The sequence below is a fragment of the Tigriopus californicus genome, chromosome 12 (genome assembly GCF_007210705.1).
Source record: "Tigriopus californicus strain San Diego chromosome 12, Tcal_SD_v2.1, whole genome shotgun sequence".
Taxonomy (NCBI): domain Eukaryota; kingdom Metazoa; phylum Arthropoda; class Copepoda; order Harpacticoida; family Harpacticidae; genus Tigriopus; species Tigriopus californicus.
Window position 1 is genome coordinate 1535228 of NC_081451.1, and position 15027 is coordinate 1550254.

The 15027-nt window shown below is 40.5% G+C and overlaps 2 protein-coding genes across 2 annotated transcripts; both read left to right on the forward strand.

Moving 5' to 3' along the window:
• Positions 1-1160: 1160 nt before the first annotated feature.
• LOC131892371 (MOB kinase activator 1B) lies at positions 1161-2808 on the forward strand (the record flags this gene model as incomplete). Its single annotated transcript, XM_059242212.1, is given in 3 exon segments — positions 1161-1395; positions 1488-1557; positions 2392-2808. Coding segments are annotated over 3 exon segments (446 nt in total), but the record flags the coding sequence as incomplete, so codon positions are not given.
• Positions 2809-5802: 2994 nt separating this feature from the next.
• On the forward strand, positions 5803-14993 carry LOC131892050 (protein Skeletor, isoforms B/C-like). The gene is made up of 8 exons (XM_059241778.1): positions 5803-6525; positions 10823-11239; positions 11909-12073; positions 12144-12311; positions 12681-12949; positions 13014-13446; positions 13511-13873; positions 13956-14993. Exons 1-8 carry the CDS (start codon positions 6358-6360, stop codon positions 14415-14417), a joined length of 2445 nt encoding a protein of 814 aa, XP_059097761.1. The 5' UTR covers positions 5803-6357; the 3' UTR covers positions 14418-14993.
• Positions 14994-15027: the final 34 nt, after the last annotated feature.

Consider the following 15027-nt stretch of genomic DNA (forward strand, 5'->3'; position numbering starts at 1 on the left):
CACCCCTTGAGTAGAAAATTACGACCTCCTCTGTTATGTCACTTCTCATGAAGACCGGTTTAGAAATTGGGCTACAAAATACCCGTTGTCTGAACTCAAAATTGTCCAGACCCAAAAATATTGTTTGCTCATAATCTCGAACGCAAAATGACACATGTCTGTGTTGATTTTTTTGGAAAGTACACCAAATTAAACAATCAATGAAGATGTCCTGAAAATTGGCATTACCTAAAAGGCTGCCTGTTGTAGATATCTTTCCGGAATTCTAATGAACCCATATTTAGCAATACTTTTGACACTTGCAAAGCAATACATTTCTAGTAGTCACCCTTGTTACTTTTAATTGATGTCATATGGCATATTCAGCTACCTTGAGATGATACAAGATGAAGAAAAATGATCTTGGTGTTTTTTTTTTATTAATACTTTTTTTTTAATTTCTGGTTCCCGGGCAATTGCTAGCGCATTTGGGACCTAAAGCTGATGAAAGATAAACCAGGACCAATTATTCCCATAAAACTCTGTAGCAACTAAACAGATCAAATCCTAATTGCTTTTCAAATAGTGGTTGAATGACTTTAGTAGCTGCCTCAGTAAGCATGTCTTAAAAAGCTCAATTGTGCCACCCCTCTCTTTTGAATGCCATCTTTGTGTGATTGAAAAGAGTACTAAAATAATCTATCAATAAAATGGGAAAGGTATATAATATTTGAAATATTTGAATACTTGGTTGAAATTCGTAGCACCCAAAATCTCAAAAGCTGCGCCATTATATATACTCAGTATATACTTTTTGTACTCAATATTTACCTCAAATTGACTCCCGGTTCAATTTATTTGCTCAATTTATACCATTTTGCTCATTATTTAGTCGGTGAACGCCTAATGCGGTGAACGTTGAGTTCACTGCTGATCTAGTCAAGAGGTGGAAATAGATTGAATGTTTTTACGGGAAAACAAGAATATTTAGGAATATGGCCAGAGCAGAGAAGTACGATGAGATAAAAGCGGGAAAGTAGAGAGCAGGGTCGCTACACAGTAACATTAACTCATTGCTTACCTTCTTTATATTTGGGGTACATATGTATATCCCCATACGATGCTAAATCTTTGAGTGTGACCGGCTATAATCTAATCGAGGTGGATTTAATTTTGCCCAGGGCCCAAATACGAGTACCATTGGGCGGATGGTCAGACGGTGAAGAAGCCAATCAAATGCTCTGCGCCCAAGTACATTGATTATCTGATGACTTGGGTCCAGGACCAATTGGATGACGAGGCATTGTTTCCCAGCAAAATAGGTGTGCCATTTCCAAAGAATTTTCTCCAGATTGCCAAGACCATTCTTAAAAGGCTCTTCAGAGTCTACGCACATATTTACCATCAACATTTTGGGTAAGCAAGACAACGAACGAACGAGCTTCTTCCATCCTTGCTTGCACTTAAGGAAAAGGACAAGTTTGTTATTCCGGTCATTTCTATTTCAGCGAAGTGGTGTCCTTGGGCGAGGAGGCCCATCTCAACACATCTTTCAAGCATTTCATTTACTTTGTCCAAGTGAGTACAGCCCAAGATGATCGAAATGGTTCAGTTTTTGCCACTCTTGACGAAGTTCAGACGAATTTTGTTGATAATCATGGCTGATGACGAAATTTGGTCGGAAGAACATTTTTTATACATGAGTTAAGTTTAATTAAGATGATTGACATTAGAATTCCAGGATCGTGTAGTAGTTAGCCCCTTTTTTCGCTCTGTAGTTAATAAAACACGTCTGCTTCACTTTCACGGAGTGCTTGTATGTTTCTGGAAACCACTCACGTCAAAAATATTTTTGAACTTTACACGAACTCTTGTCACTTGTAAGTTTTATTCGAACAAGTCAAATTTCATGGTTCGTCCATCTTGTATCACCCGTTTACCTCAACTTCAGTTGGACATCTGCAAAACTTGAACAATAGGAAAAAATGTCCTGGTAGACAGGAATTCCTCCAGCTGCAGCTTAAAACTGCAAAACTTCAAAAATTTCTTCCCTAAAATTTCCGTTACCCTATTGGGGTACATTTGGCGGCGTCAAATATGTCCAGTGTAACGTCGTCCATGATAGAGCATATCAAATTCACAAATATAAATATATATATTGCCAAGTCTAAAAAATATACAAAATATATATTTAGAAAAAATACAATTAATCACTAAACAAGTCTAAACTTGGCTAGTCCAGGATGGAACTACGAGAAGGCTAACCTCGACTGCCAGTAGAGTAGTCCTGGTCAAGCAACGTTACGATTCAAATTCGAATCACGCAACCTCTTCATCTTTGGGAGGTCGTTGTGCTTGGTTGTTCACACTGGGGCATCCTAGATAAGGGTTTATACTTGGTTGTCTTTCCAGGAATTCGAGCTCATCGAGAAGAAGGAATTGGCCCCTTTACAAGAATTGATTGACCGACTGACCTCAATCAACACCGCTCTCCCCAACTCAAAAGCCATGGAACCGAAAAGTTTGGACGGACCGCAAAAATTTGAATCCTAATGCAAGCAGACCCCTGGTTGGTCCATCACCTATTCATACCCAAATGTCATGATCATTTCCTACCGTGACGACGAGCTAGGTTCAGCCTCCCTTTCTGTACGCAAAAACACAAGTATTCTTCCTTCTCAAAGGCCGCCTTATCCAACAACAACAACAACTACTACTACTACCGTCTCTCCACGCAGCTATTCTCAAACAAATTGGTTATTTCCGCACTTAACGATGTGAATCTCTGCGAAAAAAAAACCGCGCGAATTACATACCAAACAACAATGACCACTTAACGACTACTTCTTTGATCTTTTATCACTCGTGATGGAATGCCGATATCTGGAAAGTTAATCCAGATATCAAGTAGAGTTGTTAGTGAAGCGAAAACATTCTAAATTAACTAAGACGACTATACACTATCAACTTTGTTCCCAGCTACTAACTGGCATACAAATTAAAGATTTGCAAATGCGATATTTGTAAGGAAACTAACAAAGCCGATATTTTTTCTCACAGCAGGTAATTGCATTTCTTAGGAACTGCTCCAGACTTTCATGAACATTTTAAAAACAATTTTATCACGAATCGCTCAAAAAAGAAATTAAAGACAGCCTTAAATTTTACCAACATTTTTAGTTTGTAATACCAAGTTCCATTAATGAAAAGACTTTTGGGCATTTCCTTCATTGTTTCGTTAGAACAATCCAGCAGAGGTCAATGCTTTAAGCTCATCCAGTTCTTGGCACAATACCATTGCTAAAAGTTCAATATGACAATAAAAATTTGCACTCAAAGTCGAAAACACACATAAATGATATTTGAAGTGATTTTTAAGTTGTATTATTTCAATTCATTTAGGCATGCCATTTTGAAATTCAACACATACTGATTGATAAATCAGTTCCTTAAAAAACTGTCCGTTGATTGCCTTCAAATTCAGTATACTTTTTCTCATGCGCCAGAAAAGGGTTTTTTTTTTCGAAATTAAAATGATACACTCACTTGTATCGTGGCTTAGAAATGGATGTACTCGGAAGTAAAAGCCAGATATAACTATGCCTGCGTTTAAGAGCTTTCTATAATTCAATTCATTGCCATGACATTGTTTTGATTCAATAAATGAGTCAAAACCGAATACATTTTTTTCGAAAAGCCCACTTACCTTTTGTAGATGTTTTCACCTTTTTCTAGGTGTCTAGTTATGGGACAATCTAGCTTATGTTGCATTTTTAGGAAACTACATTAAATGGTCAACTCCAGTTTAGCTATCAATAATAATGCAACTAAATCCTTGCATGTCCGAAAAAATTCTCCGCATTACAACTCCATGGAAACATAATTTTCAAAAAAAAAATATAATGCATGCACCCACAATTAGTGAAATAATAATGAAATTAGTAATTCACATTATGACCTTTATAAAACATGATCATGAACAAAACAAGTGCCTACTGATATTTTCTTTCTTCTTAATTTGAAGCAAAATGTGCTTAGGCTACTCTGAATGATAAACGATGACGTTAGATTAATCAACTTACATTTTACTTTTCTATGCCCTACCTCAAAATCTGGGCCCTATTGCTCCATTAATGTACAACTACGTTCCACGTCTCAAAAAAAAAATGTCTCATTCCCCTTTACAACAAAATGGAAAATGGTTTACCATTCATCTTCATCAGGCGTAAGGAAAGGACCCATGTTGTTAACTTTACAAGGACCAAGATCAGCAATGTAATCGCTGCCAAATCTAAGGTTTATTTCCTTCTCCTATGATTTTATCTAACAGCAGAGAAGGCCCTGTTCCATCAGTCGCAAGTTGATTGTCTCTTTTGGTCCAATTAAATCAAAAACTTAGGCAGCTCCCATGTACTGTAACATGGCATGTAATGGAAATCCGGGATCATTGGAGGGTCATTATTGGATGGAGCAACTAACTCGTTGAGTGGATGGAGGTTGGGGACGGCATCACCACGACAAACCAGGACATCAGAGTAACACGAGTACACAAGAGAAAATATATCTATAAAGAGAGGGGAAGAAGCAGGGAGCTCCTCTCCTGCCTTCTACTTCGTCTTCTCCTCTGGAGTTCCAATCTCTTTTCAAGTTGCCTTGGCTTTCATTTCCGCGCTATTTAAAGGGGGTCAGGACTAGCTGAGAGAGAGAGGGAATCCAAGCCGCCATTATAGCATAGCTTACTACATACAGGGATACCACCACTACCACTACTACTGTCCCTGGTCTTGATAAGGAGGAAGCGGGAGAACGAGGGAAAGGTCTGGTGTCCCTTCTGTCTCAGATGGAGGCAGGCCACCACCTCGAGGAGATGGTTAGCAATAAAGTGCTCAAACATACTGTGTGAGCTACACTGTAAAGATATTGTGCAAGAGCAATAAAGGATGAGAAGTGATTCAAAACTTCCGCCAAAATCCACGGCTGACGCCAGTTGATGAATTCAAAATGGAGACAATGTTCACCCGGTTCACCCCAAATCTGCACCGAGGAATGATGAGATTCGTTATTGATGTGATAATGCGACCTAATCTGTCGGGAAAATATCCTGAAGTTCTAATTTGTTGAACAATGCAACTTGCTTGATAATTAAACATTGCGCTTCCGTTATAGAACACCTCAGAGAGGCCAAAATTAAAGCGCCAAGTTTGATTTTTTCACTCCTTTTCCGTTAATTCACTTAGTCGACTGATTTAGATCTAATGTAATTGTACGAGCGTTGATCTTTCTTTAAAGTTTCTTTCTTTCAAACATGCTTTTTGACAAGTAATTCAGTGGATTGTCAAACCAACCAATTTCATTGGTTTTGATTTCGAAACTCTACTCGTTAACGGAGTTTTATGGACACAATAAGTTTTTTTCAAAAGTCTGATTGTTTTTGTCCAAGAACACCTGTAAAACAGACAAAGAGGTTGAGGCCGGCTACACTTTGGGTCCCATTTGTCCCACAAATAGTGCCACATTCTATGGTCGGTTTCAAAATTGGCTATTTCAAAGTCAAACCAGGGACTTTCCCTTATAAAGAGCTCTATAAGGTTCAAGTCTACTCTGAATCAAAGCCACCGATTCTGCTCCAAAGGGCCAGATTATTGGCGTTCCACTCCTCAGAGCCATCTTCTAACAGGCCTTCCGGATCCCAGTATTGCCACCAATCTTACTGGACAGGGCCGATCTATGATGGCAAGGCTCCACTTCCATTCAGGCCTGCTGCTTCCTCAAGAGAGGCCATGGTTGGAGGCTAGGTTGGACCCAGAATAGGAGAGAGACAGAGGGAGCTAAGCCAAACCTTCTCGATCTTGAGTTGGAACGAGGCTAGTCACTCGACTCACTCTCTACATACAGGAAGAACATTGGGAAGTGGAACAAAAAAGGAGAAGAATCTTTAGGGAACTGATATCATGTGAGAGCAGTGAAAATTGTAAAATAAAACCATATCAGAATTCTTCTTCTTCTTCTTCTTGTTATTGTTGTTATCAAAATCCAGGATGTGGCATAAAGCCTCGTGTCCGAATAATTGGCATGAGGCAACCCGAGCTCAACCGACAATGGAATAAGGGTATCATGTAGCCAATAAACAACATTTATATCATCGTGAACATCATCATCAATGGAACTATTCTGCTCAAGTGAACCATGTTAAAAAGAACCCGTGTGTTGTGAAATATTCTTGAATCCTGGCTTTCAGACCCACAAAAAAAAGAATAATGTTATTGTTGTGAACGCGGCTTTCATATCCTCGCGGAACTAGTAATAATTCAGGCTTTCAAACACTCATATCAATCCTATATATCTACCTTAACATATTTATACATATATCTACCCACCATGACCAATGGAATAGTGCAAATGGAAATGGCTTTGCTATCTGTGATACTCGCTTTGTCTTGGAATTCCCAACCAGTTCAGGGAGACCTCGGAGAAGGCACCTACAACCGAATGTTTGGCACCTACATCGGAAGACTTCGGGCTTACTCACAAGGGATCTCGGGACAGGTAAGGTTTAAGAAGCCATCCGAAACTTGCTGGAATTGTGTTCCGGGAAAAGCGTACAATGGGCTTCTCGGCCTTCGCGAAAACAATGCTCCTCCGCTTTTGGACAGGAAGGAAAACCCCAGATAGAGACGGGTATTATATGCTAGCAAGAATTTATTGCTGTGGGTGGTAATATTTTGTGTTCTAAATCTCGTTCCGTTCCTAAAGAAACCTTCAAAAATGGCATTTGGGTTACAAGGTAAAGTTCTGTATACCAGTGCCTGCCATTATATAGTGCTTTCAGGCAGCAAGAATCGCTTTGTTGATTGGGTCATGTAATCAACAGCAACTAAGAAACTGCCAAATGAACGAGTGACCCCCAAAGAGTGATGGCAAAAATCGACTTTGAAGGAATTTCTGCCATTTTCTGTGCCACCATTTTCTGCCACGTGGTCGAAAATGGCTTTTAATGTTTTCCCATCCAAGGCACCTTGTTGATGGCAAAAATCGGAGATGGAAAATCGTTTAAAGCCAATTTCGATTACGTAGCAGAAAATTGCAGAAATTGGTTCAAAGTTGATTTTTGCCATTGAGAAGGTGCCTGGGAGGAGAAAACACAAAAAGCCATTTTTGACCAACTGGCTGAAAAAAAGTGGCAGAAAGTGGGAGTAATCCATCAAAGCCAAATGATGCCATCGCTGCAATCAAATAAATTTGAATGAATAATTTATGTCATTTTTTGGCACCATCTGCGATCCAAAGGCTACTTGAACTAACAACGTGTTAAACTCTGGTTTCAATTTTATGTTCAAATTCGTCGAAGCAAAAAAGCCATTATGGGAAATCAGTCTTGAAACATGTTCTTGCAATTGCAAATTTCAAATAGTATAACATAACTAAGGACCCTAAATAGGTAAAAATACCTCTTGTAAACACTAAATGGAACAATTTCATTTTGAAATTAGTTCTTGCTTCCATAAAGTATGTAAATGTTCACATTATATCATCTAAGATTGTTTTGCATGTCTTTTGATCCTATAATTGCGTTTCTCTTTATCTCTTAACAACTGGATTATGAGTCATTTTGCAAATATATGTTTTTTGTTGATGACAAAATGGCGCCAAAACACGATTCAAAAATAAAGCTGCTTCAAATTTATTTTTGAAGCCCTCCTTGAAGCTTCATAAAAACGACTAAGAGGACAAAATAATGTTTGTTTTTTTCATAACTATCAGTAAGATTTTTTTTCCGGTCTCAGAGAGCATGCTCGCTCTACCTTTTACAATGGTGTCATAGAAGTGGGACTTCTTGGAACTTTCCTTATCACGTCAAAAATTAACATACCCTTTGACATATTGACCAATTGATCCAACATTCCACATCACGACTTTTCAAACAAATCTAACAAAATTCACAATCAACCTGACAAAATATGATTGATGACCTTCTGGGTGCGGTGCCATGGGGATGGATGATCCAAGGCAATGAATGACCTTTGCACGAGCTCACCATCACTCATCGTTTTGTTCCAATTCTGTTCCCAAACTGAAGCTAGTACACAAGTGATTCAGTTCTCTCTGGGCATTGATCCGTTCCACAGCCTCGGGGGTGAGTTTCTGGAACTTGAAGCTCTCTCTCCGGAGTTGACAGGCCCGCATCCGGATATCCGTCTCCTGGATGGTCCATGCACTATTGACATTGCTCAGTACGGCCTTGACCTCTCCATGAGCCACTTGAGCCTTCTTGAGTTCCAATTGGGTCTGGTAGTAAATGGCGGGTGGGATGGTCGAGGGTTCCGCCTCATCCGAGGACGACATGGACGAGAAACTCTTGACGGACGAGCCCATTTCCGAGCTCAAGTAGGACTTGAACTCGCCGTAGGTCTTGCTGACTTGTCTGATATCCTGCACGATCTTGGCCATGCGCTCCGTGCTATTGGAAATGGACCTACTGAAGGACAAGGGCGTTCCACCTTGGTCGCACAGAAACGAATCTTTCTTGGGCGGAGAGGATGCATTCAAGTTGGTCTCACTCACCCATCCTGGTTTGGCATGGTGCTCTTGATTGGCATTGAGTCGGTGTTCCACGTCCAGCTCCATGCTGCTGCCGCTTTGTTGGAACGCCCAGCGTTTCAACATCGGCCTCTTGAGGCCGGAATATCGCAAAGACATCTTCACTGAGGACAGACCACAACAGATGTTTGCCGTTGGGGAATTCTCAACGGATTGGCCATTAGTTTCTGGATCTCTCTGGACACCGATCTTGGCATTACGTAGATCGTAATTTGAGATGCCTTATTCCTTTTTCGGGATGGTTCCAATCAAAAAAGAACTCTGGCGTATTGGGCGCAATGTTACTGTAAGAGCACCTGGGGTCACTTTTGTCACTTTTTTGAAGAGACTTGAGCCACTTGACAAGGGTGGTTGATTGATGGGCAAAACTTTTCGTTTTCACTCAAGTATGTCCAACTTTTTTCCTTTCGAGAACTTTGCAGAGAGTGGAATGAACCCTAGAAGCATTGGGAAAAAATGAATTACACAATTCCCGCATTCCACGGCATCCTTCTTTGGAGAGCTATAATTGCATTTATCGTTAAAAGCCCATTTAAATCTTGAGTGCAAAAACTGGGTTGCTCTCTCGGTTTGTGCCGAATATTTTCAGAGTCAGAAATCTCGCTGGTTTAAATTGGCCTTTGCCAGAACTAAAACCTTTTATGTGGAGGAGATTTTTTTTCACTTACTCATGTTTATCAATATAGTATCAACCATTTCCGTTAAACACTTGGAAGGAGTGTAATCTGGCAACCAGTAAGTATTTATGGCCTTGACCTTTTCAAAAGGGCCTTAAGTGCTTCAATGTTTGAGCGCTTCGAAAAGCGAAAAAGCACGCCATGCTTGGAGTTGATTAGTGTGGTAATCCAATAATCCAAGCAAAGTTGAAGCTTTGAAGACGCCAGGCCTTGGCAAAGTGCTTCTTTCTAGGAAGTGTTTGGTAGAGATCTAAGGAGGTAAACGACGCTCCTCTAAATTCCAAACGGTTTGCGAGCAAAAAGGGAGTCATATTTTCCCTTGCGTGACCCACTTCTAACTTACGTCTTTTTCGGACTTTACGAAAGAGCTTGTTTAGTTTATAGTGAACGCTTGGTACCTTTGTCTTTTAAGAAGTATTACTCTACTTTTCTTAGTTTTAGCTTCAACTTCAACTTAATGTTCCTTCCCTTCTTACATTTTTTTAAGTCAAAGTTGAAGCTAAAACTAAAAAAAAGTAGAGCAATACTTCTTAAAAGACAAAGGTACCGAGGGTTCACTGTCTCTTCCCTTCTTTTTTTTGAGTTTAAGGCCAATAAAACAATTTAGTTTGTGCAGCCTTGTAACAACTATTAGATTGCTTTGTTACAAAGTCATAAATAACAAGCCAACAAAAAAAATTACACAGATGGACATCAATGGTAAGATTTGTTGTAATATTTTTAAATCATAGTTCTGATAGGAGAAGTGAAAATGTACCATTCAGTCTAGCTCATACAGATAAACAGACTTTCTTTATCTCTGTACTTTTGGAGCATGTATTCCTTCCAATGATCAGAACAAAAAAAAAACACATAACCGTCAAATTGTTGGATCAATTGCCAAAATAGTTGTCACTCATTCATTATACGATGAACGTAGAAGAGTACATCTAATCAATTTAGCACAAACTTATAGTGTCGTTTCTCATCTTAGAGCTCTAAGCCTTGGAATCAACTACACCAAAATGACAGTAGATCAAATACGATTTGCTTGACCTTTCAATGACAAAAAACCAACTGGCCAATAAATATGACGAATTATCCATATTCAAGGTTATCAAGGATTTCTGAATCTGCTTCTAACTTACGCCACAGAGGGTGCTACGTTTATAGTAGGATTGTTGAAGTAGAAGCCTCATCTCTTAAATCTAGGCTAATCTTGCGTTTAATCTTCGAAACAGAATGTTGAATGTTGGATATTACTTGGATAAAGATGCGGTTTCTCAAAACTTTTTTCCAATCTCTCCACTCAATGATTAAACTTTGGAAAAGAAGCATTTCCATGCAAGCAGCGTCGTTTTTCTTGTAATCCTAACTCTTCCCTAAGAACTGAAAATTTGATCGGTACAGGTCTGTGAACAAATTGCTCAATTTACTATCATATCTTCCATACCTTCAGGAACCAATCCTTGATTCGACGATATTGATCAATTGCCCATGAAGGCTTTCCATTAAGTATTCGACCTGACTGAGCTAGAGAAACAAATGAAGCCTGCGTCCAATCATCGTTCTGATTCCCTCGGTTCCAGGTTTATGTGGTTGATGACCGCCACTTATTCATCAGTAACTTCCGGTACGAAAAGGCCGGTCCTGACGCTCATTTTTGGGTTGGAGACGGTGCCCAACCTTCCCCTCGGGGTCAAATTGTCCCATATCCTCCGTTACCAGAGGACGATTTCCTGTACATGAGTGGCGGTGGCACTTCCAAGGATCACCAGGATCAATTCAATCGGATCAATGGCATCAATTCCGGGACTAGGGGGCGTTATCCAGGCAAAGGGCAACAGCAACAACAACATCAACATCACCGACAACAGCAGCACCGACAACAACAGCCACCACCACATCAACAACAACAGCAATTTATGATGGTCAACCGATACAATCCAGGATTGAATCGAGGAGCGCCTCCTGCTCATCCTCCAAGAGTTGACATTGGAAATCAAGTAAGTTGGCAACTAAAACAGGCAAAAGTTACGTTCATGCTTGGCTCTAGAAAATGTCGAGGAAGTAATTGTGTAGTCGTTTGTTACTAGTAGGAATTTAGTCTCCAATCGTCCTAAATAGAAGAAACATTATTTCTGCTTATCCTTACATCCGTATAAAATCTGATCCGTTAGCAAAATAAAAGGATAATTTCCATCCTTAACTGACATAATTAAGATGAATATTTGTGTGTGCAATATCTAAAAAGAAGGGAGTTTAACTTACTTCGAAGAAACATATTTTTGGCTTCGTCAATCAGAACGTCAAAGTATTCATCTGTAGCTTAGTCAAGCTTTACTAATTTTTCAGACCTAATGTAATAATGGCAAGGCTTTGATTGAAATTGAAACATCACACCAGCACCAATTATTTAAAAAATCAATTGAACAATGAATTTATGATTGTATGATAACCGGATGGTGGTTGTTGACTAGATGTTTATTGTAGAAAGGTGGAGGTACGTGTATATATACAGAGGAAAATAACTATGGCGAGTGTGATGGTGGGAGCAAGAGTAATGCATAAATTGGTATTAGTGACGGTGACTAGAATATAACAATGGTCTATCAATTTAACTGTCATCCTTGATTATTGGTGGCATAAAAGGTTTTTTTTTGTTGTTCTCAAAGGAGCCTCCTGTCCTCCCGAGAATGAACAACGAGAATGTTCTCCTGAAACTACCAGGAAACCTGAAGGTCACTGACATCCGCTGGCTTTCAATTTGGTGTCGCCGGTTTACCGTCAACTATGGGGAGGTCTACTTTCCCAGCAAGTTCATCGTTCCCAAGGCTATGGTTTGTATTGAGTAGTGACCAATCTTTCAGCTTTGGGAAATGAGAAAGTACGATACCCTTTCCATTTCAGATGCTGAGCAACTTTCCGATCAACCGTGAGAAACTGAGTTCAGGTCGGATTCGAATCTTGGACACGGAATCGTTTTTCATTCCCAACTTGAGACTGCGACTCAACGATCCAGGTTATCATTTCGTGGTCGGACGGTCCAATAATGGACCCAACAACAATGGGATCATGGTAAGAGAGTTTCAAGAAGGGACGTGAAGGTTCAAGGATGAGAGTGGACATTCTAAATTCTAATCAATTTATACTGTTTCGTCTTCTTCTTTTGTGCGGTCAATTAAGAAGGCAATTAATTAATTCAGTGAGATTCATTGTTTGGAAGTACATATTTATTTGATAGCCAAAGTATGAAACAAAATCCCCACCCAAAAGAGAAAAAGTATAACCCAAATCAAGCCTGATTGAAAAAAATTAGACTAAATGGCATTCAACGCACGCAAATTCCATCTCCTCGCCTTTGACTGTCCACTTTAGGGGCGTTTCTTGTTAATTCAATACATTATGGCTCGTCTTCGCAACAAACAAAGGGTTTCTTGTTTCCAGATCCCTGATGAGAAGGCCCGTTATGAAGACTTGAAAGTATACAACAACCAGGACATCATTATCAGTGTTCCAAAGTCTACCAACATGTTCGAGATCAATTACCTGGCCATCTACAACGAAAACCTCCAACACAATCTGGGACATATTGAGTTCAACGTCAGTAACGCTCGGATTCCGCCAGCATTGGGACAAACCAAGAAACCAGGCTGGTGGTTCAGTATGCCACTTCCCCCAGTGGATCAGAAGCCCAAGACCAATCACGGGAAACAGTGAGGATCCCTTTTGCTTTTCGGGCTCCTGAGGCACACACATGAAACCCTACTATCATTTCAGGAAGGATGTGGTCCAGTTCAATACCGATTTGAATCCATCGAATTGTCGGGAACTGTTGGGGCGCAAGATACGGTTGCTTTGGGTAAATGAAGGTGGTCAGATCTACTTCAGGATCAAGGTCCACATGGACCCAACCCAGTTTGCCGCACTTGGGATCGCCGCACGGGGCTCGCCAAATATTGACGCAGATATTGTCAAGATCTTTTTTAACGCCACTGCCAACCGCTACGTTACGGAGGACAGTTTCTTGGCCAAACAGTTGCTGTGCGATTTCTCCAATGGCTTATGTGCTGATACCAGTCACCAGTCCCAGGACAACATCAGGTATATGGGGAGTGTGAAGAACCACGGTCTCAGCATCATTGACTTTCGTCGCTCAATTGTGCCCGGGGACATGCATGACGCCCCTATTTCCCTGGAAGGTCCCACTCAGGTATGGCAGAGTTGGGTCTGCACTTTCCGGGGATCCCTTGATTTCTAATCAAGCTAATTTTCAGGTCATCGTGGCCATTGGATCTCTGCACGCGTCAAACAATCCGTTTGGCATGAATCGGAATTTGAATATGGAAATGGAAAACACCACCATTGACTTCTCTGGCGACGAGTCGGCAAACACTTGTCCAGACGTGACCACAGTTAGGAAGTTTGAAGAACCAGACCCGGAAGAAGCATGGGAGAAGACAAGTATCCACGGTATGGACTACCTTGTTGCAGTCCTAGGCCCCCCTGGGGGTCGCAAGGGGTACGCCGCAATAACTGGCGATAATCCAATCCAGCACAGCGCAGTTTGGTGGATCAATGACAAACTCCTACCTGAGATTTATGTCGAGCGTGGCAAGACTTACTACTTCCGGGTTCAGGTCTGTCAATCTTCTTATGTTAAGCTCTATTATTATGTTAAGAGTGTGATGTTAAGATAAGAGAGTTTGAATTTGATTTCAGGGAGGCGACGACCCAGCCATTCCGAAAAACTTCCACCCTTTCTATATCACAAGTGATAATGGGGGTGGATACTACGAGAAGAACCCCGCAGAGCGGAAGTTGGAAACTATATACGCAGGGGTAGACGGTAGACCGGGGCAGGAGGTGCCCTCTGGAGTTGGCCCCCTCTGCATGTACACTTCTAAAGGTGCGGACAAGGCCAGTGAAAGTGAGACTTTTGCCGACTATGTGTCCACTCTACATAAAGCCTGTGAGCCTGGCCGTGACCACGAGTACGGCTGGGTCAATTGGACCGTACCCTTTGATACCCCGGATCTGGTCTTCTACCAAAGTTACACTGGCTGGAAAATGGGCTGGAAGATCCATGTGATCAATGAGGGCGAGGTCAGCTTGGGCATTGTTCAGGCAAGCCTCTCTTGGTTGGCTATATTGGCGGGAATAACCGCAGGACTGTACTGGTAAAACCAGACTGAACTCCTTTGGACAAATTTACGTGAATACTTGGAAACAAAGCAATGGAAAATTTATCAAGCTCTGAAACTCAACAATGGAACACCATGAAACTCAACAATGGAACATCACAGAACGTCGACATTCTTCATCATATCAGGCCTTCATATGTATAGTTCAATTCCCATTTACAAATCCCTCCCAACATTGTTATATAAGTAGAACTTTCAGCCAATCTTCTAATGGCTTCCCGACGAAAAAGAGTTTTGTTATCAAAAAAAACTGTAGTGTTGTGACATCAAATTCTTATTCAACTTCCAGTTGCTCTCAAAGCAACATTCAATTCAACCCTAACCAAGGCTTTCTCAATTTCAGGGTTCCTGGAACCCAAGGCTTTCTAACACCTACCTAGAAGAATGTACAAACAAGTACTCATAATGTTGCGCACACCAATTGTTAACTAAATATTTCTATTTACTTCAACTTAGTTCTATTGAATGACTCACTTTCCCCATCCCCCAAAACACCAAATTTCATATTGCATAAATATACGCCATATCTCACTTTGAAAATATAAACTTAGTCAAACTTAGTTGTATTGTGACTACCACAAAAGTGTTGT